This window comes from Ochotona curzoniae, unplaced genomic scaffold (assembly GCF_017591425.1).
Source record: "Ochotona curzoniae isolate NIBS_2020 unplaced genomic scaffold, NIBS_Ocur_1.0 contig_1976, whole genome shotgun sequence".
NCBI lineage: Eukaryota > Metazoa > Chordata > Mammalia > Lagomorpha > Ochotonidae > Ochotona > Ochotona curzoniae.
Window position 1 is genome coordinate 2,047,135 of NW_024465279.1, and position 26,283 is coordinate 2,073,417.

Consider the following 26,283-nt stretch of genomic DNA (forward strand, 5'->3'; position numbering starts at 1 on the left):
ATTGTAATTATAATTGTAATTGTTAAGTGTTTCGCATATACTTCTTTTGTGTGCATAATAGCAGAGGGACTAGGTTGATGGGGGCAGGAGACTTTTCATAATTTTTATTTTTGATGATTTTTACATAGTTGATTAGGGTGGGAAGGGGCAGGGGTGGAGGAAAGTAAGTGAGATCATTGTTTCCGCATTCTCTTCCCTTCCTGTGTAAGAGGAAAGGAGGAGTGGCAAGGGGAAAGACCACGCTCAGCCTCCCAACCGCCTCTGTACCGCCCCGTACCCTGGGATGGGGGGCAGCCACTGATGCCATCCCAGGTTGCCTGATGTGGGATGTGCTATGAAGCTCCCCCTCAAGTGGTTTCAATAGTTGAATAGTTTTGGTTGGATTGCTGTCAATCTCGCCACTCCAAACATGCTCCAGTAGGAACAATCAACCCAGCTTGGCTTTTTCCTGTTCCAGCTCATACAATGCCAACAGGTATTGTAACCCTGCCCGATCTGGTCTGCCCACATCCCAACTCACACTCTCCAGTGGGAATGGTGGTCAAGCATGGGAACCACACGCAGCGCCCCCTACAGGATCTGCTTTCTCCCACCATGGGTCTCATGTATGCTGCTTGGGTGCTGTGGCCCAATCTGGTATGGCTCGCCTCTCCTGGGCATTTGCCCGGCCTGTCCCCCGTTCCAGCTCACGCTGGTGGGGGCTACAGCCTAGCCCAGCCCAGCTGGCCCCTAGTCCTGGCCCTCATGTGAACTGGCTTGTGTTGCAATCCAACCCAGCCCAACCCACATTCTCTTCTGACACTCAAATTTGTCAGCGGATGATGTGAACTGGCTCAGCCTGGTTAGCCCCTGACTGTGCCAAATGTATGCCAGTGGGTACCATTCCCTGGCCTGATCTGGGCTGTTCCTTATAGTGGTTCCTGCTTTCACCTGCAGGGACTGTGTCCTGACAGAGGAGTTTCCCAAACATTTCTATCAGAACATCTCCCAGTGCCAGATCTCTCACACACTGGTGGGTCCATGGTCCAGCCCTACTTACTCCACCTTCTGTCCTGGCAGGAACAGTGGCCTTTCCTGACCGGTCTTCTACCCACTCAGGTTTTTATTGTTGGGTGTTACAGCCCAGCCAAGTCTGGTCCACACCCAGACACAGCTCATATGTGGCTCAGCAGGGGCAAAGAGCTAGCCTAGCCTGTCCAGTGGGTGCTGGAGTCTAGCCCAGTCTGGCACACCTCAGACCCAGTCCACACTTGTGCCGAGGGACATTGCAGCCATATCCAGACCAGAACACAGCCCTCACTGTGGCCCCATGCTAGCCAGTGGGAACCATAACCCAGCCAGGGAGTCCCCTTAGCTTTGAACCAGGCCTGTTCCCAGCCACAGATCGCACGCATGCCAGTGGTTGCTCTGACCCAGCTTGGCATAGTCCCCCACCTGTCTTGGCCTTTGCCTTTGGATGCTGTTGCCTGGTCTGTCCCAGCCAGAGGCCAGTCCCAAATCTCACTGGCAGGCGCTAGAACCTGGCCCTGCTCAGTCTGCTCCCATTCCTGGCTCACGCAAACCAGTAGGTATGACAGCCTAGCCTGGCGTGACCTGTGCCCCAGCCTGGTTTCTGCACTTGCAGTGAGCTAAAGTTTGCTCAGCTCTGCCCAGTCTGTCCCCTGCCAAAACCAACTCACCTATTAGCCAACAGTTGGAGCTACCTTGCCCAGCTTCCCCCACCCCCAGACCTGGACTATGTGATCACTGAGCGAGCTATGACCCACTAGGGGCGTCTCCCACATTCCCCCACTTGGCCCACTCCCAGACTCAGATCTCACTCATGTCAGGGAGTGTTAGGCCCTTGCGGGCTAGCCTGGCCCTTCATCTTGGCCTTGTATGAGTTGGTGAACATTGTGGCCCAGCCCACTCCACACCCCATTTTAGTATGCACATGTGGGTGCTGCAGCCTGGATCTGCGCAGAATGTTCTCAGTCCCTATCCCCGTGAGTGATGGCAGGTTCCATGGTCACACTAGCTCAGCCCATCCCCACACCAGCTTGTGAGCTAACCAGTGGGACTTGTATTTCCACAGGGTTGGGCCCATACACTCCCCACAGAATCTATCCCCAGATCTGGTTCTCTTGCTTACTGGTTAGTGTCATGGACCTGCTTAATGTGACCTGTCCCCTGTTTCAACATGCAGTCAGGTACTGGGATAGACAATAGTGGATAGACCCTGCTAGGCAGGTCCCCAGCCCTAGGTTTTGCATGGGCTGATGTGTGGTGGTCAGCAATGTTCCGTGCTAACAAGCCCTACTAAGGACTCCAATGTGAGCTGGTGTATCAGTCTGACCCATACAGATCTTCCAGGGAGCTAATTCTGTCAAGTTAACTTGCAGAACCACTTGGAGAATGCAGGATCTGGGAGTTGGAGTGGGCTCATTAGGGAAACAGTGGATACCTCCCACTTGGGTTGCCACTCCTACTGGTGAGCATGAGAACCAGGACTGGGGCAGGCATGGTTAGACAGAGCAGTGCTCACCAGCATGTGTGTGTGCTGGATAGTGGGGTTGGTTGGATTGAACTAGGCTTCAGTGCCCACTGACGTGTATGAGAACTGAATGGGATGTGGGACAGCCTGGACCAGTCTGCTCTACAAACTGGCAAGCATGGGAATCAGGGTAGGTGGCAGGCTTGGTTGGCCTTATTGTGGGTCGTTCCGACTAGGCCTCTGGTCCCACTGATTTGCGTGAGGGCTGAGTGTGTGGTGGGTAGGATCAGGCTGGACTGCATCGCCCATTGGTTCATGTGGAAGACAGGGCTGGAGACAGAACTGACCCAGCAATTGCAATCACCAACATATGCATAAACTGATTGGGGCGACGGATTGTACCGGACCCTGTGCTGGCATGCACACACACGAATCAGGTCAGGGATCAGCTCAGATGAAGTTTCTCTGGGGATCCCCCAACTGAATTGCTGGATTCAGAACCCCAACCATGAAGAGAATTGCAGGTTCCATGGTCTGACCGTGGAGTGCATGTGTCAGAGCTGGGCCTCCTCAGAGGCTCAGACGGAGCAGTGGACAGCATATCCAGATGCCCATGGAGCATATAGCAGTACTTTGGAGCCTGCAGGGGACATTAGGTACCACAACAGAGGACAGGACAAGTTGATCAAGCACCTCAGCCAAGTGTTGGCTTGATTAACTGGGCAAATGGAGACTCTAAGGTGGACTATGTCAGTCAATGGATTCTGAGGAGATTTCATTGTGCTTGGAGTGGTGAACTCAGCAGTAATTCAGAACTGTTGAACTATCAAAACCTCTTGAGCAGAACCCTCAGATCATGCCCTGCAATGGGGACCTTGGGGTGGTGTCGGTTGGCTGTCCTCCATCTCAGGGTGCAGAGGTGTTTGGGAGGCTGAGCGTGGCTTCTCTGCTGTTTCCGTGCCTCCTCTACCTCCTGCTCTTCCCCTAGAAACGGGAAGGAAACAAAAGTGAATGTGGAAATGGTGATCTCACCCCCTTCCTGTAGACCTTGACCTTGACCCCTATCATCCTAATCAACTATAATGAAAATAGATATAAGTAATAATAAAGTAATAATTTGCTCAATATTAAAAAAAAAAAAACCAAACCCACCTAACTCCTAGCAGAAGCTATTTATAAGCACAGCGTTGAGGATTGGCTAGGATTCTTCCTGCTGCTTATAGTAAAATGCCAGGGAAAGAGAGAGACAGGGTTTTAAATAAGATATAAGAATTAGATAATTTAGAAAATTCTGAACCGATTTGCATTTCAAAAAATGAGCAAATATATTCTGGAGTGAATAGGAAAATTGTGATGAAAAAGTCATTCTGTAAAGCGATTACTCATAAATTACCAGCTACCCCTGCTGATGCCAGAAACACTATCAAAGAGAAGGGACAAAGCAAGGCAGAGTACGATTGTTGGGGTCTCAAGCAGACCTGAACAGTGGGTCTCTTTGGTTCTGAGCATGCATTAACCTTCGAGAAAGGAGATGGAGCAGAAGGTAACTCGGGGGCTGAGAGCTCTCTCCCTCCCCAGCTCTTTGAGTCCTGGGTTGTCTTCTTGGTTTCTGTAGGGTGTGCTGGTATTGTCCATTTGCCTCGGGGGCCAGGCTGCTATGCAGAGCCATGGGGCAGAGCCATGACGTAGAGCGATAGAAGCAGGGCTGGTTTGCCATGACATAGAGCGACAGAAGCAGGGCTGGTCTACCTACCTGAGGGGATGGGGCCACTGCCCGGGCCGTGGCAGTGTGTGGCTGTGCTGTTGGACACAGTGCACAGAGAATCCCAAGATTACTCATAAATATGAAGGTGCAATATAATTTGCATTGCTAAATTTTAGATTTATTTGGACTTGTCGCTCATTGTTACTTCTGCTTCTTCCTTTTAGAAGGGGACTATGTCCTGTGTGCGTCTAAGCACTGTATTTTGGAAGCGTACAGCTTGTGTCACTTCAGGGGTTTACAGCTGGAGAGGAATTCTGCCTCTGGATGAGCCAAACCTGAACTCTGTTCATATACGATTGATGTGACACTAAGATGAGACTTTAGACATAAAATTGATGCTGGAATACTTTGGGGGGTTTTGTTATGGAGTAAATGCATTTTTCGTACAAGAAAGACATAAGTACGGAGGTGGGTATAGGGCAGAACAAATTGAATTTTGTCCCTCTCCTCGTTCACACGCTAAAGCCATAATCCTCAAGGTAACTCAATTTGTATTTGGCAATTGGACCTTTTGGGAAAGGCTTAAATGAGGTCACGGAGTTTGAACTCTAACATGATTGTATTTATAATAAGAGGAAGAGATGTGAGCAAATTCTTTCTCTGGACATACAGAGGGAACGGCTACGTCAATTACTTGACAGTTAAATATTGCTAAAAGCTTAGATAAATCTCGGGCATTGTGGCTTGCCCGCCCCACCCGTGAATGGTGTCTTGTGCTGGTCCTGTCTCAGCTGCTCACCAGCTTCCGCAGACCCACTTGGTTTCCGAATTCAGCATCTCTGTTTTGAATTGGCAGAAAGGAAAAACACTCGATCCTTCTTGTGGGCACCTGCTAACCCCAGATCTTGCTGAAACTGTCCTGCTATCCAGCCTTGCGCAAGTGCTGTGGGGTTTCTTGCCAAGTTGCTGGTTTCCTCTCTGTCTCCAGTGGTGCTGGGCGTAGCAGGGGAAGCCACAGGGCCTCACTGGGAGCGGACTCCCACCTGCAGGGTGACTGAGGGACCCTCAGGCTCAGGGACTCCCCTGAAGGCAGAGGCTTCACTGGCAGTGGGGCTCTCTCTTAAGCTGCTCGGTATCCCAGGATGAGGCACGTGAGCACGTGTGCATGAAATGGAGATGTGTTCTGTGGGGACCGTGGATTCAGTGATTTGGGAGCCTTCCTTGTGTAGAGTGGGCTCATTGCCACATGGGTGGACTGGTGTGAGGCTTTCTTTAGAATTTAAGGGCAGAAACTTTTTGATGTGACTTTCCATTTACAAAGAAATGTGGAGTATAATCTTATATGTGGTATGCAGTATACTTCTAAAACCGTGATAGGGTCTCTCCAACAAATGGTAGGAATCTGTAACCATGGTACACAGAGTGTCTTCACGTGGCAGATGTCTGGACTAGCATGTAGGGGATTCCATTGGGACTTGCCTGGCTTCTTGCCGGCAGTGACCTTGTGAAGTGTGTGGTTTTCATAGTGAGTCGGGCATCCTGACTGCCACGGTCCAGGCTTGGGTGCCTGTGGCCACGTCTTTTCTGGTGGTAGTGCTACACGGCAGACACCCTCCCACCTCCTCCTTCCTTCCTTGCCATGCTCTCACAAGCCGGGGGATTCCTCTACCAGTGTGCTTGCTCCAAGACCAAGTGCAGCTTTGTGCTGTGTCCGCGACTGGAACAGTTTGAAGGGGTTGGATGCTGGAGCAGGGATGGGGGAGCAGTTCTGCTGACCTTCCTGGATCCCCTTCACGGCCACCTGGATCCCAGTGAAGTTACACTTGTCTAGTGTCATGTTGGGGGATGCTCCCCTGGCCAAAGATTTATAAGAGCCTGTGGTTATCACGAATGTCACCTGGTCAGATAAAGTGACTGCGATGTACAACGGAGATGCTATGATGACCCCCCTCATATTTTAACTGTAAATTCTAATTCATAATGTTATCTAAAAATGTTAACTATGATAGTGACTGTCATAATGAGCAACAACTGTAATAGCCATGCCAATAATACTAACGTTCAATACCAATTATTCTAACTATAATAGCATTACTTAATAATACTGATAATTCTAATAGAATAAAGACTTAATGAGAGTAAGTATAAAGAAAATAAAGACAAAATGGGAAAAAATGAGAAAATATGAAATAATAAAAAAATAAAAACAAGAATAGCAAAAATAATTTAAAATGGGAAAAGAGAACACATACATACACAGAGAAAAAATAGAGAAAAAGTAAGCCCAGCACTATGGCTCAATAGTCATATGGTCACCTTGCAAGCACCAGAACCCCATGTGGATGCTGGTTCGTGTCCTGGCTGCTCCACTTCCCATCCAGCTCACTGCTGTGGCCTGGGAAGGCAGTCGAGGATGGCCTAAAGCCTTGGGACTCTGTATCTATGTGGGAGACCTGGAGGAAGCTCCTGGATCCTGGTTCTGGAATGGCTCAGCTCCGGTCGTTGTGGCCATTTGGGGAGTGAACCAGCAGACAGAAGATCTTCTTCTCTGTCTCTCCTTCTTTCCGTAAAGCTGATCAGCCTTTCCAATAAAAATAAAATAAATATTTAAGAAATCCCGACAAAACCAAAAATAAGCTAATTGGGTCCAAATCTTGCCAGTCCTACCAATGGCCTAATAAATGGCCACCTTAATTATAAGGAATAATCTGTAGGCCTATTCAGGGATTTAATATAGACACTTGTAATTATAAAAAAAAGTGCCTTATAAGACCACAATAAGAAATTGGGCAATCATGACAGGTTAAGTTGCTTTGGGTTACCCAGGCCTCTCCTATCAGGGTGCTGGTTCAGTACTGGCTGCTCTGCCTCAGGTCCAGCTGCTTGCTGATGCTCACGGAATACAACATGTGACGGTCCAAGTGCTTGGACTACTGCTACCACCCAGGTAGGAGACCAGCATGGAAATCCTAATTCCTGGCTTTGTCCCAATTTCACTGTCTCAGCCATTTGGGGAGTGAACCAGTAGGTGGGGAATAATTTCTATCTGTCTATGTCTCTGTCTCTCCTTCTTTGTCTTCCTCTCTTTCTCTTGCTCGGCCTTAAGTAAGTAAAGAAGGCACTCAATCTTTTTTTTTTTTTTTTTTTAAAGCATCCTCTCTTACCTTAATGCAAAGAAAGGACCTGAGACGCCTCTTGTTTAATTGGCTTGTGGAGATTTATGCTTATGTTTTTAGAGATGAAAAGTTCTAGGACGCTTCAATGGCCTTTTTCCTTTAAAATTTTTTAAATTGTTTTAATTATTTTGCATGATATTGTTTTGCAGATATGGGAACTCCCCCTTCTCCGTCTCCTTGTCCCCTTACTGTTATCCCATCTCATCATCTCGCCTGATGCTATTACAAAGGTCTGGTCCTTCAGGGACTGCCCCAAGTCCAACACTCGGCTATGTAATTGGTGTTGTAGTATGGACAAAGCTAACAAGTCTGGTAGCATATTGTCGAGGTATAGTTAACAGTTTTATAAGGAGTTCTCCTTTTTATTCAGGAGTAGAGATGCCTAATGCAACATAGCTTCCCTTCCTGATATGCTATTCTCCATTATACAGCTCATCTATGAGAATATGTGTGAATATATGTATTCACTCTACATCTACTTATTTTATATTTTACATGAATATTGCCATATAGCAGAGAGAACATATGGTATTTGTCCTTTTGGGATTGACTTATTTCACCGAGCATAATGGTCTCTGGTTGGAACCATTTGATTGCCAGTGGTAGAATTTCATTCTTTATAATGGCTGTGTAGTATTCCACAGAGCAGATGCACCACAGTTTCTTTATCCACTCCTCTTTGGATGGGCGTATGGGTTGCTTGAATGTCTCCACTGCTTAGACTGTGTTGCCGTAAATTTAGGATTACAGGTCATTTTCTCGTATGTAGATTTCCCTGCCTTTGGATATGTTCCCAGCAGTGGGATGACTGGGTCATAGAGCAAATCAATTTTCAGTTTTCTGAACACTCTCCGTACTGATTTTGTAGGAGTTACACTAGTCTGCACTCCGGGCAATGGTGAAGGAGGGTCTGTTTGTCTCCCCATTCTTTCCAGCAGATGTTAGTAGATTTCTGAATGGAGAACTTCCATATATAAATTTAAGAGCATAACGATACTTTTCATCCTACCCGCCTTCCTACATCTGATCCCCCTGCAGCCACCTTTCCTTTCTTAATTTTTTCTTTTGATTTTTCACAATGATACACTTTCAATTTATTTTAGCATCACAAGCTTGACGCTCCACTAAAAACCAAGAATTCAAGAGGTGGCCAGTGGGAAAGCCGCTGCTGAGGTGTACAGACAATGGCTATGAGGAATCAAGTCCAGAAGGTCAATGTTGCTCAGATACATTACATATTTTAAAAAAATCTTTATTTGTTTTTATCGGAAAGGCAGATGTACAGAGAGGAGGAGAGACAGAGAGGGAGAGATCTTCTGTCCAATGATTCACTCCCCAAGTGACCACAACGGCTGATGCTGCGCTGATCTGATGCCAGGAGCCAGGAACTTCTTTCCGGGTCTCCCACGTGGGTGCAGGGTCCCAAGGCTTTGGGCCGTCCTCGACTGCTTTCCCAGGCCTCAAGCAGGGAGCTGGATGGGAAGTGGAGCTGCCGGGATTAGAAATGGCGCCCATATTGGATCCCGGGGTGTTCAAGGCTAGGACCTTAACCACTGCGCTACACTATAGCGCCGGGCCCATTACATATTTTTGTATTTTGTATGTTAGTACAAATCAGGGAGAGCATAAGCTGTTTGCCTTTTTTGGGATAGCTTATTTCTCTCGTTTTCTCTCTGTATTTCTGTCTCTCCTCTTTCTCTACTGCTCCGCCAATCTAAGTAATTAAGACAATTTTTTAAAAAAAAGGAATCTCTTCTACTTTAATACAATTTACCCCCCCGCCTTTTTTTTTTTTTTTTTTTTTTGCAGAAGGCAGGATTTAATAATTTTCTGGTGCTGAGTAATATCCCATCATGTATATATTTTTCTCCGTTTGTCAGTTGATGGACACTTGGTACGCTTGATGATGTAACAAAACTTTGTGTTGTGTAAGACACCGTAAGACTTGCTGTTCACATCAACAGGGCTTCGAGGAACGGTTTCTGCAGATTGTGGCTAGTGGACTAGACAGAGCACAGGTGTGAGAGCTTTGGCAAAGGAGAGCGTGGAAACACTTGCAAAGACTCACTGGGGACGAGGTGCGCTCCGGGTGCGGGGTCGTTTGCCTCCTCTTCCTGGAGCCTCTTCTCAACACGATCCCAGGTGTCTCTTTCATAAGCTGACTATCTCCTATGACTGTGTTCTGAAGAGCGCGGTAACTGTGCTATTTGGGAGATTGACTTTGTTTCTAGGAGTCTCCCTATTGTTTTCTAAAATGATTGTTATCAATTTGCATCCCCCACCTGTCGCGTATGGCGGTGCTTTTTCTCCTCAATCCCAGCAATATCTGTTATTTTTAGATGTTTGGATAACAGCCATTCTAATTGGAGTGAGATGATAACTGCTCATGGTTTTTATTTGCATTTCCCTAATGGCTAATATGCAAATATTTTTCATGTATCCTGTATCCATTTGTATTTCTTTTGAAATACGAATTTGTAAATGAAACACGAATTTCTAAATTCTTTGAAAAATGTGTGTTTATGTCTTTTGACCCTTTCAAATAATATTTTAAAGGTTCATTTATTTGTATTTGAAAGGCAAATTTTACAGAGAGGTGAGATAGAGAGAGATCTTCCATCTGCTGGTTCACTCCCCAGATTGCCACAATGGCTGCAGCTGAACCAATCTGAAGTCAAGAGTCAGGAGCTTCTTCCGGGTCTCTCACCCTGTTGTAGGGACCCAAGGACTTGCGCCAATCTCCACTGCTGCCACAGGTACATTATCAGAGAGCTGGATGGGAAGTAGAGTAGCTGGGGACATGAACTGGTGCCCGTGTTGGAATAGGCAGAGGATTAACCTGTTGAGCCAGCGCATTGGCTCCTTTTGGCTCCATTTTTACCTGGATTGTTTGTTCTGTCGCTATGGATTTTCTTGGACTGTCTGTGTATTCTAAATAGTAATAATTTGTTGGATGCACAGCTTGAAAATACTGTTTCTCATTCTCTCTTTCCAATTGTTAATTGTCTGTTTGGCGTACAGAAGCTTTTTGCTTGATGTAATCCCATCTGCTTATTTTTGCTTTTATTGCCGTTTCTTGGATCTTATCCAACAAGTCTCTGCAGAGGCTGATGCCTTGCAGTGTTTTGATTATTTTCTCCTCTAGTCATTGGAGGGTTTCGTATTTCCTGTTTAGATCCTGGATCCATTGTGGGTTGATGATCACATTTGGTGTAACCTCAGAAACTAATTGTACTGACACCATTTGCTGAAGTGATGACTCTTTTACTCTGGGGAAGATTTTAGATCATTTGCCAAAAATTGGTTGATTTTGGATGCATAGGTTAACTTGAAGTGTTCCTATTTTTGTGTTTTTTTTGTGTGTGTGTGCGCCAGTATCACACTGTGTGGATTATAAGAGCTATGTAGTATATATTTTTTTACTTTTACTTTAAAAAATATTTCTTTTTATTATTATCATTTTATGATACATTTCCATAGATCATGGGATTTCCCTTATCCCCTCCCCAATTTCTTCCCCCTCATTGAGTTCCCTTCTATCTTTACTATAGTATAGTTCTTCATACACAGTCATATGTCCATCATTGCGGACAGGGACAATGGCAGAGAGTCCAGCATCCTGTTGTCAAGATATAGTAAACAGTTTCATTGGGAATCCATCTTTAGTCTGGAAGTAGACATGCACACTGCATTGCATCCTCACATCTGGATATGTTAGTCTCCATTACACAGTTACTATCCATCCCCTTAAGTGAAGATCCACAATACAATATCAGCAACAGGAAGCAAAATAGAAATTTACAATGACATGAAGCTAAATAACATGCTACTGGATATGATAGTCTCCATTACACAGTTACTATACATCCCCTTAGATGAAAAGACACAAAACAGAATCACCAACAGGAAGCAAAAAGAAATTTAAAATGCTATGAGGTGAAATAACATGCAACAGAACAACTAATGAATGTGTCACTGAAGAAATGAAAAAGAAAATCAAGAACTTCTTCAAGAAAATGATGCTGCTGTATGATCTATGAGTCACTGAAGAATATAATCAGAAGGAAGTGTTTTGAAGAGATGAAACTAAATTTTAAAAAAATGCATGAGATATAGTTTCTGCTGATCTTTGTTGGTGAGATATGTCTCCTGTAGGCAACAAATAGATGGGTTTTGCTTTTTCAATCCAGTTTTTAAATACTAGTTGGAGCAGGTCCCAGGACTAGGGAGACACCAGGTGGCCTATACAGCGAGGTTGTTTTTGGTGGTAATCTTGCAGCATTCTGTTGGCCATTAGGTCTGAGGTCACGTGGACCTATTGTGACCCACACACTGCCATAGTCCGTGTTATTTTCCTGTGAGACCAGAGCAATGCACTGAGCTCAGTGAGTGCTCGCCGAGCTCAGCGCATGCGCAGCTCATTGTTGTCCCTGCAGTCTTAAGTTCTTTGCCACACTGTAAGAAATGGCTCCTGATGTGCCATTACTAGAGTTCTTGATCTGCTGGAGGTCTGAGGGCTACCTGGACCTGTCTTGGGTGTAACCTGTCCTGGGTGTAGGATACCACATCGCTGCAGGTCACTGAGCCAGAAATGAGTTCACTCCCAACTCTGTTCATGGGCAGGCCTTTCCCTTATCTTTGTCTCCTTAAACAAAAACAAAATGGCACCTGATTTGGCTCCAGCAGGCAGACTGGATTATGAAATCCACCCTGGTCCCAACCGCCTGTCTGGTACCTACCGTTCTGTCTCTGCTCCTGGTCAAATCAAACAGACTAGCAGGACAGGAAGTTCTTTGTCTGGGTTCACCTCCTGAACTCTTGCGGAAAGCCTCTTCCCATGTGGGAGACCCCGAGGGAGTTCCAGGTTCCTGGCTTCAGATCAGCTTTGCTTTGGCCATTACTGCCACTTGGAGAGTGAAGCAGCAGATGGAAGATATTTCTGTCTGAATCTCCTTTCCACTGTAAATCTAGCTTTCCAGTAAAAAAATAAATTAAGTCTTTAAAAAAATGCATTGTCCAGAAAATAGTTCTTTGATGAGTGAAATCTGAATGCATGGCCCAGAAATACTGGAGAATTTATCTTAGTAAAGTTGACAGATACGTTCAAATTATTTCCTTTTGTAGTATCTGGATGAACTGTTCCCAGAACAAAAATTTGGAATTATTATGATACTATTGTGTACTTCTTTTAACTATTGTCACTGTGGTGGCCAGCCTTCTATTTGCAGACTATTTAGAGAAATTCAGCTAGATTCTTAAATATAGGAAAACTATCTATCTTTAATTACGAATAAAATTTATTTCCAATCCTGGAACTCCCCCTATACTATCTCTCCACCTGAGAGCATTTCTACCCCATTGACCCAGCTATCATCCTCTTGGGAATTTACCCAAAGGAAATGAAATGAGCAGACGGAAGGATTACATACACTCTCCTGCTCGAAGCAGCTCAGGTCAGAACAGTTAAGATAGGCAACCAACCTAGATGTCCATGAACTGATGACTGCCTAAATGAAATGTTTGTATGCACAGAATGGAATATTACTCAGCTCTAACAAGAAGTGAAATCCTGATATTTGTTACTGAACAATTGGAGTGAGATCATTACACGAAGGGAAATATTCTGGATCCAAAGAATACCACATGTATTCTCTCATTTGTGGTAGTTAATATGTAGCTAGAGGATGAAGCTTCTCTGAAGAGCAGCTAATGTTAGATAGTTACAGACACTGCTTTACTGAATCATATTATGTGAATGACAATACACTCTGTTTAAGAAATGGAGCAGAGGAGAAGAGTGGGGGTTCTCGGGATCCCAGCAAGTCGTTCATACTTCAGATGTTACGACTGTCATCAGATCACACACACACACACAAATTGGAGCTGGTGTTATGGCCTGCCAGATAAAGCCACACTCTGTGGCACTGGCATTCCTTATGGGCACTGGTTCATGTTCTGGCTACTCCACTTCCAATCCAGCTTGCTGCTAATGGAGTCAGTAGTTGTGTGCTTATATATATATAAAACATATAAATCACTTTGAAATTTCAAAAACACGCCAGCAGAGCTAATATATACTATAAACTAAAGGCTTCTCCAAAGAATATTTCATCATGTGGCTCTTGCGCACACCCATGGGTGTTGTGGTTCAGCTTAACCTGAACTTCCCCCAGATCTGGCCCTCATTTATGCCAACAGGTGCTGCCACACTGCCCTGCCTCGTCTGCCCTCAGCTCTGGTTCTCATTTTCACCAGTATTAGGTACAGCTAACAAAGGAATGTCCACAGTTTCCCAGCTCTGGATCTTGCACCTGCTAGGGGGTACCATGCTTCAGCCTTTACGTGACTTTGACCCAGTCATGTCACTTGCCAACTGGTACTGCAGCCTAGCCCAGCTGGCACACACCCATTCTGGCTCTCATGCATGCCATCAGATGTGGCAGCTTAGACCAGCTTTGTCCACCACCGGTCCTAGCTGTCATGTTCACCAGCACAAGCAGCAACCCAGCAAAGTAGTCCCTAAAAGTTAGGGAATTTTAGGATAGTCCAGACAGACTTATAACTCTAACATGCCAAATGTTAACAACTGAGGAGCAGAAAGGTTTTAGGAGGGGTGTGCAGAGAAATCTTCAATACCTTAATGAAGAGTAACTAACCTTTATATATGGCAGTCCAAGCTGACTGTCTCCTGTCTGTTCTAAGCTTTCCTTATTGGTCTCTGTCTAACTGATCTAATATTTTAGGGCTCCGGAACGACCCTGATGGTCATTGCAAGAGAAGGTGGGGAGCCAAAGTTGGAACTAAGTAAGGACCAAAGAAAGCTCCTCTCCTGAGTCCCAAAGGAAGTTTACTGTTCTTCTGTTTCTGAGGACTGCTCAGGGCTCCTGGCTGTTGTTCTGCTGACATTAGTTCTTGTGAGGAAGGAACTGTTTTTTTCCATCCCATGTGGGAGATCCGAAAGGGAATGGATGACCTCAGGATTCTCAGCCTATGAGGGCACTCCAATTCCCCGTGGTCTCCTTGGCAGTTGTGATGTAGTCCTTGGTACCCGTACTGATAATCCTTGGTGAAGATCTGGGAGTCTCCAGGATTGGGATATAAGCCTCCTCCTGCCCTCCTGCTCCACTCTGGGGTCCACCCTCCCCCCCTGCTCTGTGCATATGACCTCCTGTTAGGAGGCTGTCAGGATTGCTCTTGTATCCCACTGTATGTCTTTGTAGTTTTTGCTAATGTCTAATGGTGATTCGAGTCTGCTGTCTGTAAGTTACCTGTTGCAATCTTGATAGGTTATACTTAACATCTTCCTCACACACTCCGAGAAGGTGCAAGATTTCTCTGCTCTCCCGACCTATTATGGAATAACATAGCATCCCACTGATCTTTAAAGAAAAAGGAAAAAAACAGAAGAACAAGCAACTGTGCGTGCGTGCAGATATAGTTAACATAAATTTGACCTTAACCAGGCCTAGAATACCTGCCAGCCGCTGGCTTCTTTTCTCCCAGCAGTATAAGGAAACCTAGGCAGTTGCCTGCAGCTGGGGAATTTTAACGCTCTTGTTTCATTTTTAACCATTTTCTACAGCTTGAAATCATCTGACTTGTTTTTCTTTGATGCATACAGGATGCTGGCTTCACAGACCCCACAGCGCATAGGTTTTTCTGTGTTTTCTTATTTGTGCTCCTTTAGTTTCATTTGCTTCGAGTAATTTTTCTTTGCAGCGGTGCTCCTACTCAAGCTTCTCACATGTTTCCTTTGTGTGGAATGATGGACTCTCATCATTCAGGTTTACTCACCTACAGGTATCCCAATCTGCTGTCATGCTTGTACTGACTCGAACATTGTAATGATGGAGTCAAATACCGAATTTTACTTAGTAAGCTTCTCTGGAAAGATGAAGTTTGCCACAAAACTTGGGAAAAGAGCATCGGAGAACATACGTATTTTTTTCTGACTGATACAGTTTCATTGATGTAGACTGTCTCATTATTCCAAGGATCCCACCTAAAGAGGCATTGGCATGTGGTTTAATCTTTCCTGAGGGTTCCCCACACTAGTTTGCTTTGTGAACAGAGCATGGATGAAGGCTATAATGAACAGATATAAAAGTTTGACACTACTTTGTTGCAGATTTAGAAATCCAAAGTAGACAGAAATCTTGAGACTTTCTAATAATTATTTGGAGGAGTTAATATAAATTATTGATTTGTTTCTTTCTAAAGTTTGTTTTCACTCTGCATTGTTTTGGATTCCCTAGGGACAGATATCCTACATAATTCCAATTGACGAGACACTGTACACTGTGAACCTCAAGCAAAGGTAACTGTTTTATTCACTGGCTCCAGATTTTGTTTTTATGAATCTGTTTACTCATAAGAAGGAGCATGAAACACGATGCAGCTGTTACTAACAAGTAGTTCCTCCTTGGTGACTTCATGAAAATTTTGCCCACTGCCTCAACTAGTGTTTTGCAATTGGAGATTATAAACATGAAGATTAGCACCCGCTTCCTGATGACTCAGCTGCATGATGCTAAGTTGGCTGGACCAGCAGGAGCTATATACCAGGGGTACAATATCATGATACGTAAGTCTGTGGCTTGTTCCGTCACTTGCGTTTCATCAGAGAGGTGGTGCCATCATGAAGGTATAGAATAAGAGCTTTAATACAGCAGATTTTGCACTATGGGATGGCTGGTGAATAGTTTATAGAAAATAATACTAGGTGTGTGTGTGTGTGTGTGTGTGTGTGTGTGTGTGTGTGTGCACAAAGCTTAGTTCTTTGTCAAAAACCTAGATGAGAAATGCTGGCTTGGAACTAATTTGTGACATTCAAGAGGAGATCTCAGTTCAATTTTGAAAGTGGAACTCAAATGTATGGTGTTAGGGAGAGACAGTGTTAGGGAGGTAGTAAATATTGAAAAAAGAAAAAGAGAACTTCAGAATTACTGGGCAGAGAAAGGAGAAAGAGGAGGCTTAAAATAATGCGTTAAAAAAAATCCACAGCGATGGCCAGGAATGAAGAAAAAACTTTTTAATGAAGGAAAAAAGGAAGCTTTTTGATTGTGGGGAAGGTTTTTTCTTAAAGATCTATTTATAATTTGGAAGGCAGGATTACAAGGATCACAGGGAGGAAATGGGGTGGAGAGTGGGAGACAGAGAGAGAGAAAGAGAGAGAGAGAACTTCTATTCACTAGTTCACTCACCAAGTGCTCACAGCTGAGTTGACCTGAGTCCAGAAACCAGGAAACCAGGAGCTTCTTCAGGTCTGCCCGCGTGGGTGCAGGGGGCCAACGACTTGAGCCAACCTCTGTTACTATCCTAGTTCATAACTGGGGAGCTGGATTGGAAGTGGGAGCAGCCAGGAATTGATACTGTATGCTGATGCTACAGAGTGGCTACAGTATTAGCCTTTGGAGTCCTTGCACCACCCCACTTATGGTAAAGTTTTCTAAAGAGAGAAATGAAAGGGGTGGCTAAAGTGATTAACTGCATAAGATGCAAAGAATTCGAACAAACAAGGAGTTATCTTTTAAAGAGAAGGAGAACATGGTAGAGCACAGCTTCAAAACTTAAGAGTTTAGGAGGGAAAATGAGAGGACCCACATTGCATTTGAGCATTTCATCAGCCCTACTAACAGTGCTAAGAAATGAAGTGGAGTTTGAGATATTGATGAGGCATGGGTATGTTGTTTTGTTACCTATGTGATTAGCGTGATAAGCCAATGGCTATTAAGAAATTGTTGCAAATAACTTAGAATAGAAACAATGAGAAGCAGAACTATGATGGTATAAAAGTAGAGATTTTTTTCCTCCTAAGTTACATTTCTGTGACAGAAAAAAAGAATGTGTTTCAAAAATGATTTGATACAGTACTAGAAGGAATTTAGTCAGACATACAAGGGGGCCAGACCTCAATCAGAGAAAATAGGATTTCTCTGTGGGAGAAAGCTGTACAGATGTGCTCATGGGACAGCCAGGGATAATGTCCAGTTGATAGCTGATTTAATATAGAGACATGGGAGAGAGGTGTGGATTTCAGAATCCTGGTATGATCAAAAAATAAAACTCAACAAATGCGGAATACTACAGATTTTTAATACAGAAAAATCTGAAAAGAAATTAAGAAACTTGCCAACTATGCACAAAATAAATGTAAGATATGTAGGGATACAACTTAAAAATTTGCTATATACATACAGATGGAGGAAGGGAAGGAGGGAGACAGCCCTCCCCCACATTTCTTCAATGACAGGGACTGGGTCATGCCAGAGCCAGGATCCAAGAACTGAATCCAGATCTCCACATGGTGGCAGGAAACCAGTTCCTTGAGGCATCGCTGCTGCCTGCCTTAGCAGGAAGCTGAAGTCAGGAACTGGGCATCAAGCCCTGATTTCTCACATGGAATACAGGTGAGACCACTCACCCCCATCCCCCATAAATGGATCCAAGAGGTGAAATCAGAAAGCTACAAAGCCCGGACGAAAGAACTGGAAGAAGATGCAAAACAAATAAATAAAAGGCACTTCATTTTCATGGCTTGCAGAACTAATATTTCTAACTTGCTCCTTCTACTCAGCGTGGGTCTACAGATTTGATGTATGCTACCAAAATGTGAAGTATATTTTTCATAAGAAATTAATCCTGAAATTAATGTGGATGTGCCAAAGGTCTTAAATACCCAAATGAATCGTTAGCCATAAAGAAGAAAGCTGGAGGTATCACATTGCTTAAATTCAGAATATGCCTTAGATGCTCAAGAAGGCTCAATAGCGAGAGGCCGAACATTGACCTCAGCCACAGAAACACACTGGAAGGACAGAGAAAGCCCCATGCTCCCAGAGGATGATCGAGCGACATTTCTAGTGCAGAATGGACAGAGCACACGCCTTGTCGAAAGGCGAGGACAAGACAGAGATGCACCACCAGCTGCTGGCCTCCAGTGACTTCCACGAACACTGGATTGGCACAGAGCTGGGGATTGCTGTGTTCCAGGACAAGGTGAGAGAAAGCTGCCATGATCTCTGCAGTCGGTCGCTTTGACCGTGTGAGAACACTGAGGTCTCACTGGTTTTGAATCTTGCCTGATTTTTTGACAAATGAGTTAAAGTCACTGAAGAAAGTAGTAATCATTTATTGGATGCAAGTTCATGTTCCAGCTACTTCAATTCCAACCCAGCTCCCTGCTAATTGCATGAAAAAGCAATGGACGAGGGCATGGCTGTTGGGGCCCCGGCCACTACATAGGAACCTGGCTACTGTGGCCATTTGGGGGAATAGGTGAATGGCTGGAAGATTTCTCCCTCTCCCAGTCTCTCCAATTCCTTCTGTAACTCTTTCAAAGTAAGTAAACACACCTTTAAAATAATATCACAAAACTCATCTCTACACTGAAGTGCCTTTCATCACCTATGTACTGAATTTTAATGATTTGATAAAAATATACTGCAGAAGTATCTTTTTATACTAGACATAAATTAAGTCACAAAAGTGAACTGAATCAATCTGTTGAGGTCGGGCTGAATGTCAAAGGTGCAAGAGAAAACAAGCTATAATTGAGTAATGGGAATAAATGAGAACATAGAGGATGAAGGAAGTGTGTGTGAAAATGAGTCTGAGCCTTATGCAATGCTTTTTCACTTTATTATGAAAGTACTACAATGACACAGCTGTAGGATTTACGTTGAAGCATCAGAGAACTTTGAGTCCTTTGCCCAGGATGTGTCTGAATTTTAAAGCTCTTTTTCTTCTGGTACTTCAGGCTAATCTGGTTTTCTTTAGAGAGTCCATTAAGTTAGGAAAGTTTGCTTTATTGTAATAAATGTGTAATTGGATAAAACTTAAATGTGCATGGAATGGAAAAACTGCTTTTATTCAAGGGTTACTAAATGCTTTCCCCAAAGACCCATAGAATAAATATTTTAGGCTTTGAATGTCATATTGGCCTCTGTCAAAAAGACTTACCTCTGCTGTTGCAGCTGAAAATAAGCCAGAGTCAACATATAAATCCATGGCTATGCCTTTGCTCCAATGAAACTATTTGCAAGCACAGAATGAGTCAGATTTGATCTGAGTTTGTCAATTTATTGATTGTTTATATGTTTCCGAGAGAACAATTCATAACATGCTCTGTTTCTTATATTTAGATATTTTTTAGCAGACGATTTTATGGTTTATCTGTATAGTCAAGGATCTGTGAGTGCTCTTTCTTCAGATATTCAGGTAAGACTTGTATTGTGTTTTTATAGAATTGTATGAAAAATGTAAACATGATGAACGGATATGTTGCTGGTATATCTGCTCTCACTAAACGTATGTTTAAGGAGTACATGGATGAATTAGTAGGCTTTTTAAGATCTTAAGCGAAAAGACAATCTAGATTGACTTAGCATCTTTCACAATGTCTAGAATATAGGTCCTATCTACTTATTTATATTTTATGGATTAAATGAATATATATATGTTTAAAATCTATTCTAAATTTACAGGCCAAATCAGCCATAAATCTTATCTTGGAAATAGTTTAAAGTAGGTAGATCCCAGTTCCCACTTTTATCTCAGTATAAACAAGGGATAAACAGAGCAATCATATCTCGCTGTACAGTCCAACTCACCTGTACATTCCAATATGTTTCATTCCTAGGTGTTCTATCTCAACTGCGACATGTCTGCATAAGCATATGATGTTTGTGGTTTTGAAAATGACTTATTTCAGTAATCACAATGGCTTCCAGTTGCATGCATTTTGTTGCATAAGACAGGATTGCATTATTATTTTTTTTATGGCTGAATAACATTTCATTGTGTATATACACCACATTTTCTGATCCAGTTGTCAATTTATAAACATCTAGGTTGGTTCCATATATTAGCGATTGTGAACTGAGCTGTGGTAAACATGGGGGTCAAACGGTTCTTGGATGTGTTTTTTCCCTTCATTTTAGTTAGGTAGATTTCCCAACAGTGGGATGGCAGGTGTATGTTCAGGTTTCTGAGGACTGTCCACAGTATCTTCCACAAGGGTTGTACCAGTTTACACTCACATCAAGGGTGGATCGGGCATCATTTTCCTTCTGTCTTCATGAGTGTTTATTGTTTTGGGATCATGGCCATTTTATCTTGGCTGAGGGAAACATCACTGTGATTTTTATTTGCGTTTGTATGGCTAATTATCTTCACTATTTTTGTGTTTCTTGACCATTTGTATTTTATTTTGTAAAAATTACCAGTTTGTGTCCTCTGGTCGTTTTTTAACTGGATTGTTTTGTTGCTTTTGAGTTTCTTGAGCTCTTTATAGATCCTGAATGTTAATCCTCTCTCAGTTGTACATTTTGCAATTGTGTTCTCCCATTCTGTTGGTTGTCTCTTCACTTTGTTGATGGCTTACCATTGCAGTGCCAAGGTGTTTGAGCTTGATACAAACCTTGTTGTCTTTATTGCTTGGAGCTTTGCATCAGACAATGTCTTGCAGAGTTTCCTTTGTGTTTCCCTATAGTAATCTGATGACATTAAATCATGGATTGAAATCCTTGATTGGTTTTAGATTGGCCTCTGGGGAAGGTGCCTGGTAGGGGTTTTGCTTCACACTTCTGTAAGCACAGAGCAGATTTCGCAGAGCTATTTGTTGAAGAGACTGTTCTTTCTCCAGGGTTTGATTCTAGGGGGTTTGCCAAAGATTGCTTGATTGTAGACACACGCATTAATTTCTGAGGTTTCTATCTTCCTCTATTGGTCTACGTGTCTAATTTTGTGCCAGTAGCACATTGGTTTGATTCTAACTTTCTTATAGTACGTGTTTAAGTCTGGTATTGTGTGGTAACTCAGGTTTTGCCTTTTTTTTTTGCTTAGCTGATTTTAAAAATATAAAGTCCCCCAGACTTTATAGTTGTTATGCAAAATACCATAGATGAATACTGTCTCCTTTTAAAAGTATAAAATAAACTAGCAAGACATGTGAAAATAGGCAAGTTTCCATTAAATAAATGAAATGAAAAATTTTAAAAGAGAAACTTTCCATGTCATTTGAGGAAGGGGAATTATTATTTTAAACAATATTTAAGTTTGTTAAGCAAACTAAAAAAGGCCTTATGAAATGTTTAACTTTTGTCAGCTTCAGGGTTTATGTGGCTCCCAACTTTTGCATGTATGGAACTTTCAGACGAGATCGGGCATGGTCAGGGTGGTATGGCCGTAGACGGTGTGGAACTTTCAGATCTGCTAACACTCGATGAATTGATTCCACTCTGGATTCTTTTTTCTTGCAAGTTTCCCTTTGCCTCTTCTAACATTTGCTGCGTTTTGTGAGTGGGTGATGAAAACATCACCAATTTCGAGAAGGAATCAATAAGCGGTTGTCATTTGTAAGCAAGATTTCATCGGAAGCATCTTCTGAATTTTGGAGTTGTTCCCTTTTTACTTCTATTTCTTCTTTTAGCTCTGTGATTCTACTCGTATTCGGTGCAAGTTTATTTATCTTTTGTTGATCTTCAAAAATAACTTTGACATATTCTGAGGCTGCCTTCCTCATGGTGGCCGCCATCTTAGGGCTTTTGTATTTCCATGTGAGTTGTAGCCTCATTGTTTTTTTTTTTTTCTGATGTGAGAGGAATATAGTCAGTGTTTTGATTGGGATCACACTGAATCTGTATATTACTTTTGGTAGTGTGGACGCTTTGATGCTACGGATTCTGCCAGTTCACGAACATGGAAGAGTATTACATCATCAGCGTGCCTTCTGCTTGCTCTTTGTTTAATGTTTTGTGATTTTCATTGTAGAGATCTCACACATCTTTGGTTAACCTTATTCTGAGATATTTAACTTTTTTGCAGTGCTTTGTGAGTGAGACTGATATCTCGAATTCTTTCTCAGCTATGACATTGTGTATAAAAAAGCTATTGCTTTTGTGTGTGGTTATTTTATGTCCTATAAGTTTGTCCTACTCTGAGTTCCAATAGTCTCTTAACTGTTTCACTGGTGTTCCTCTTTTTATTCGGGAATACAGATGCCCCTGCAATGTATCTTCTCTTGGGGTATGCTAGCCTTCATTATGAATAGCCTTCCTTTAAATCTGTTAGTATTTGGTTCATGTAGCTATGCCCTGGCATTTGGTGCATGTATGTTATCTTATTTGTTCTTGCTGAATGGATCCCTTGATCATTATTGGCTTTCTTTGTCTCTTTTCATGTTTAAATCTGTGTTATCTGATATTAGAAAGGCTAGACCAGCTCATTTTTTCCTTTCCATTAGCCTAGAATACCTTTTTTCATCCTTTCACTTCCAGTTTCTGTGTATCTTTGGAGGGGAAGTGTGTTTCTTGCAGGTATCAGATGGACAGGTTTTGTTTTTTTGACCCAGTCTGCTGATCTATGTCTTTTGTTTGATGAGTTTAAGCCATTTGTATTCGGTGTTAACATAGAGAAGGGAGTGTTTTGACCCTATCACTTTAGCAATGGGTTTCTCATGGTTTGATTTAGGGTTTTTTTTTTTTTTTGTGTGTGTGTGGTTTTATTGAGATGTTCTCCACTTTTGTTTTTGAATTGGCAATCAGTAGCACATATTTAAGCAACATTTGTAAGGCTGGTCAGGAAGAGGTGAGGTCTTTCAGTTTTTGTTTGCTGTGGACATTTTTTTTAACTTCATTTTAAAATACAAATGAGAGCTTTGCTGGGCATATTATTTTGTGCTGGCATTTTTTTTTTCTTTTAGCATGTGGAATATGTCATTTCATTCTCTTCTGGTCTGTAGGGTGTCCTCTGAAAATTCACCTATGAGTCTCATTGATGGTCCTGTAAGAGTTATTTAATGTTTCTTGCATGTACTTTTCTGCATCTTTTAAAAAATGATCAACCAGAGAGAGCTTGATTTTGATGTGCTATGTATGGGAGCAACTTGAACCTAATTTGAATGGATTTTGTGGGGTGTCCAATCAGAATTATTTTCCTGGTGGGACCAGCGAAATGTGTTGAGTGGAGGTGGGGTCTGCCCCAGCACAGTGCATGCCCTAAAACCCAGTGGTTTTGTGGAGTACTCACAATGGTGCCCACCATGGCACTTGGGGTGGTGAACTTCACTCCGCTCCCACACCTGTCTGCTGTGGTTTGGTTTGTGATGGACTTTAAAGAAATCACTGTGACTCCCTATTCTGTGGCGTGATTTGTCTCCTGTTCTCCTGGTGACCCCCGCTTCTGCCTGTCTGATGGTGCAGCTCTGATTATTGCTGGGACTTTGTGCACTGTAGCAGCACGCTGCTATTTCTGCTGCTTCCCCATGTTCATGGCCTGGTAGCTGGGACTGCTTCATCTCTCCTTCTGCTTGGCTCTTTCTTCTTCATTTGCTTGAACGGTGTCCTTACCCTATTCTCCCATCTTGCTCCATATGCCAAATTATTGTCTTTATGTAACTACAAAAAAATAAAATAAAAAAATAAAACAACAGCCAGCTGTTAATTTCATTGATCTGTTGCATCTTTTATTTATTTTGGTTTCAGTTTTGTTGATTTTAAATTTTAATTATTTGTTTCTTCCTGCTGTGCTTGTTTTTCTAAATCCTTGAAGTGTTGATGCATCACTTATTTGATGACTTTCTGATTGCTTGGCGTGGGCACCAATCACTACCTGTGATGACCTTCCTGTTAACATTGCTTTTGTTGTATCACGTGCATGTTTTGAATGATTAGCAGCAGTGTTTAACATCAGACACATAGAACTTGCAATACAAAAGTGCAATTTTTGAACTGGGAAGCCGTATTGTGACAGCAACAAGCAGCAACCTTGGTGTAGCCTTTTCTGATTAAAAATTTTTTTTCCTATCAGACGAAAGGTAATCACCGTTTAATCAGATTACCATGATTAGTTATCCATGCCTTAAAGTGCCTCCTGCCACCACAATGAGCTTAGCCAAATCCTAGCCAGAGAGGTGTGTTAGCTATGGGCAGAGCATTTCCTGCCAGCATTAGATCGTGGGCAAAGCTGGAGGCTCACGTGCCCCCCCACTCTGTGGGGTCTGCGTTGCAGAGAGAAGCCCTGCTGCAGTGGAAGGGTGGCAGGACTGGAACACCCGGGGTCAAGTCAGGTGGAGAGAAGCAGTTAGGAGAGAATGATGTGAAGTACACAGCGCAGAAGCTCGCACTGGGGTCCCTGCTTTCCAAAACTGTCAGCCTTGAGCCTCGGCTGGCATGAATTTAGAGCAGACATGTTCCACCCACTGGAGTGTTTGCTTTTAGCCCAGGTCATTGCCTGAAACCAAAAGATATGATTTCCACCACTAGCCATTACCATAAAGACTTTTTCAACTTCTGAGAGTAAGTTTTCTTTTCCTGTCTACATGTACAATGATGAGTCTTTAGAATCAATGGTTGGAGAGCTGTGGTTTTTCTGTCCTAACCTGAAATGTTCTGTGCCATCCGGCTATGTCTGGTCCTCTTTCTTCTGCCTCGCCAAGTCTGTTGTTGACGCTTCCACTATAGTTCATATTGGACACATTCAGTCGTCCATTTCTAATGTTTCACTTTTATTTCTCTTGAAATTCCTGATCTCTTGGCAAAAGTTACTCATTCATTTAGTGTATGCACTTCTTTATCTCATTAATTTGCTTCTGTGTATTTTTGAGTATTTTTATGATTTTTTTTAGTTTTTAACCTTTAGAGATTTCATAAATATATTCTTTATGCTCTAATATCGAAGTGCTGTTGCGTTCCTATGTGGGGGTCATGTTATCTTCTCCATTGCTTTCTGTATTCTACATTTATAGGCACTTGTGGAAACACTTGTTTGTTTTCTCCTCTGATGGCTGTTGTTTTTGAACTGTGTCTCTGTGATTTAGCGGTCTGTCTGCTCCCTTAATGGGCATCTGTGGGTGTGTTCCGAGTGTGAGCTCTGTTCAGCCTCAAGTGTTGGGTGAGAGTCTATGGTGGCGCCCAAGTTGGGAATGGTAGATCTCTGTTGACAGAAGGCAGGTGTGAATGATCATGTGTGCTTGATGTAATCATAGCACCACCTGCTCTCCTTCAATCTGATAAACCCACAGCTGACACAACCTTCACCCCTTGCCAGCACGTGACCCCACAGAGGATGTGTGATGTCCTCAGTGTGAACACAGAGTCTTGCAATGATGCTCCTCTGGGGGTCTTTGAGTCTCTGATGTCCGAGACAGTGATTGCTTGGAAATCCAGCTACATGCCACACCCTATCGTGCTGTCACACAATGGCCACAGTCCATGGAGTCCAGCAGCTTCACTCCGCCCCTCCCCAGGCCTGCTGCTTAGCTGGAGACAACAGATAGGTTCCCAGAACCAGCCGCCTACGTGTGCTCTGCCTTACAGTCTAACTGGGTGCCTGACCAGCCTGCCACCAAGCTTCCATGCTTGACTTAAAGTCAGTGGCCTCTGCTAAAATCCGTAGTTCCGTGTGCATGCGTAAGGGTGTGATGGAGTGCTGTCTCCCTGATGGCTGCTAGGTGGCATTGTCGGGCAATGGGGGAAAAAGAGATGCTTTCCTCCGCTATGGTGGGTATGTGTGTATTCTATTCCCCTAGTTACTGCTCCGTGCTTGACCCCGAGTCAGTGTGGTCCGTAAGGTTCCACCTCAGCTAATATCAATGACATTGGCCACGGCAGTCTGCTTACTACATTTAAGGTTCGCAATCTTTACCTCCTAATTGACGAATTACGCATATATAAATAAATACACATATATAATGCATAAAATTCGCCTATATAAACGTGAAAATCGCGTTATCTGAAACATGAGTTAACATTTTGGAAACAGATCATAAAGAATCTAAAAGGAACAGTTAGTATAGTTAAATGGTAAACACCTGAAGATTTTTTCTTCCACTGTCTTTCATGCTATTGTGAACCCAGGTAGCCAGCTTGTGAAAAATATTCTGAAGGTTCAATTAAATAGAGAAGTTGAGAACCTTAGAATGTTGTTTG

The 26,283-nt window shown here is 43.1% G+C and overlaps 1 protein-coding gene and 1 pseudogene across 1 annotated transcript in view; one reads left to right on the top strand and one right to left on the bottom strand.

Moving 5' to 3' along the window:
• Positions 1-26,283, top strand: part of LOC121149878 (disintegrin and metalloproteinase domain-containing protein 32-like) — a 92,243-nt gene that overhangs the window by 4,177 nt on the left and 61,783 nt on the right. Inside the window, exons 3-4 of the mRNA XM_040970540.1 lie at positions 15,610-15,671; positions 19,498-19,573. Of these exons, the coding sequence (XP_040826474.1) occupies positions 15,610-15,671; positions 19,498-19,573 (138 nt within the window). The remainder of the gene's footprint in view (positions 1-15,609; positions 15,672-19,497; positions 19,574-26,283) is intronic.
• Positions 21,448-21,890, bottom strand: LOC121150017 (annotated as a pseudogene).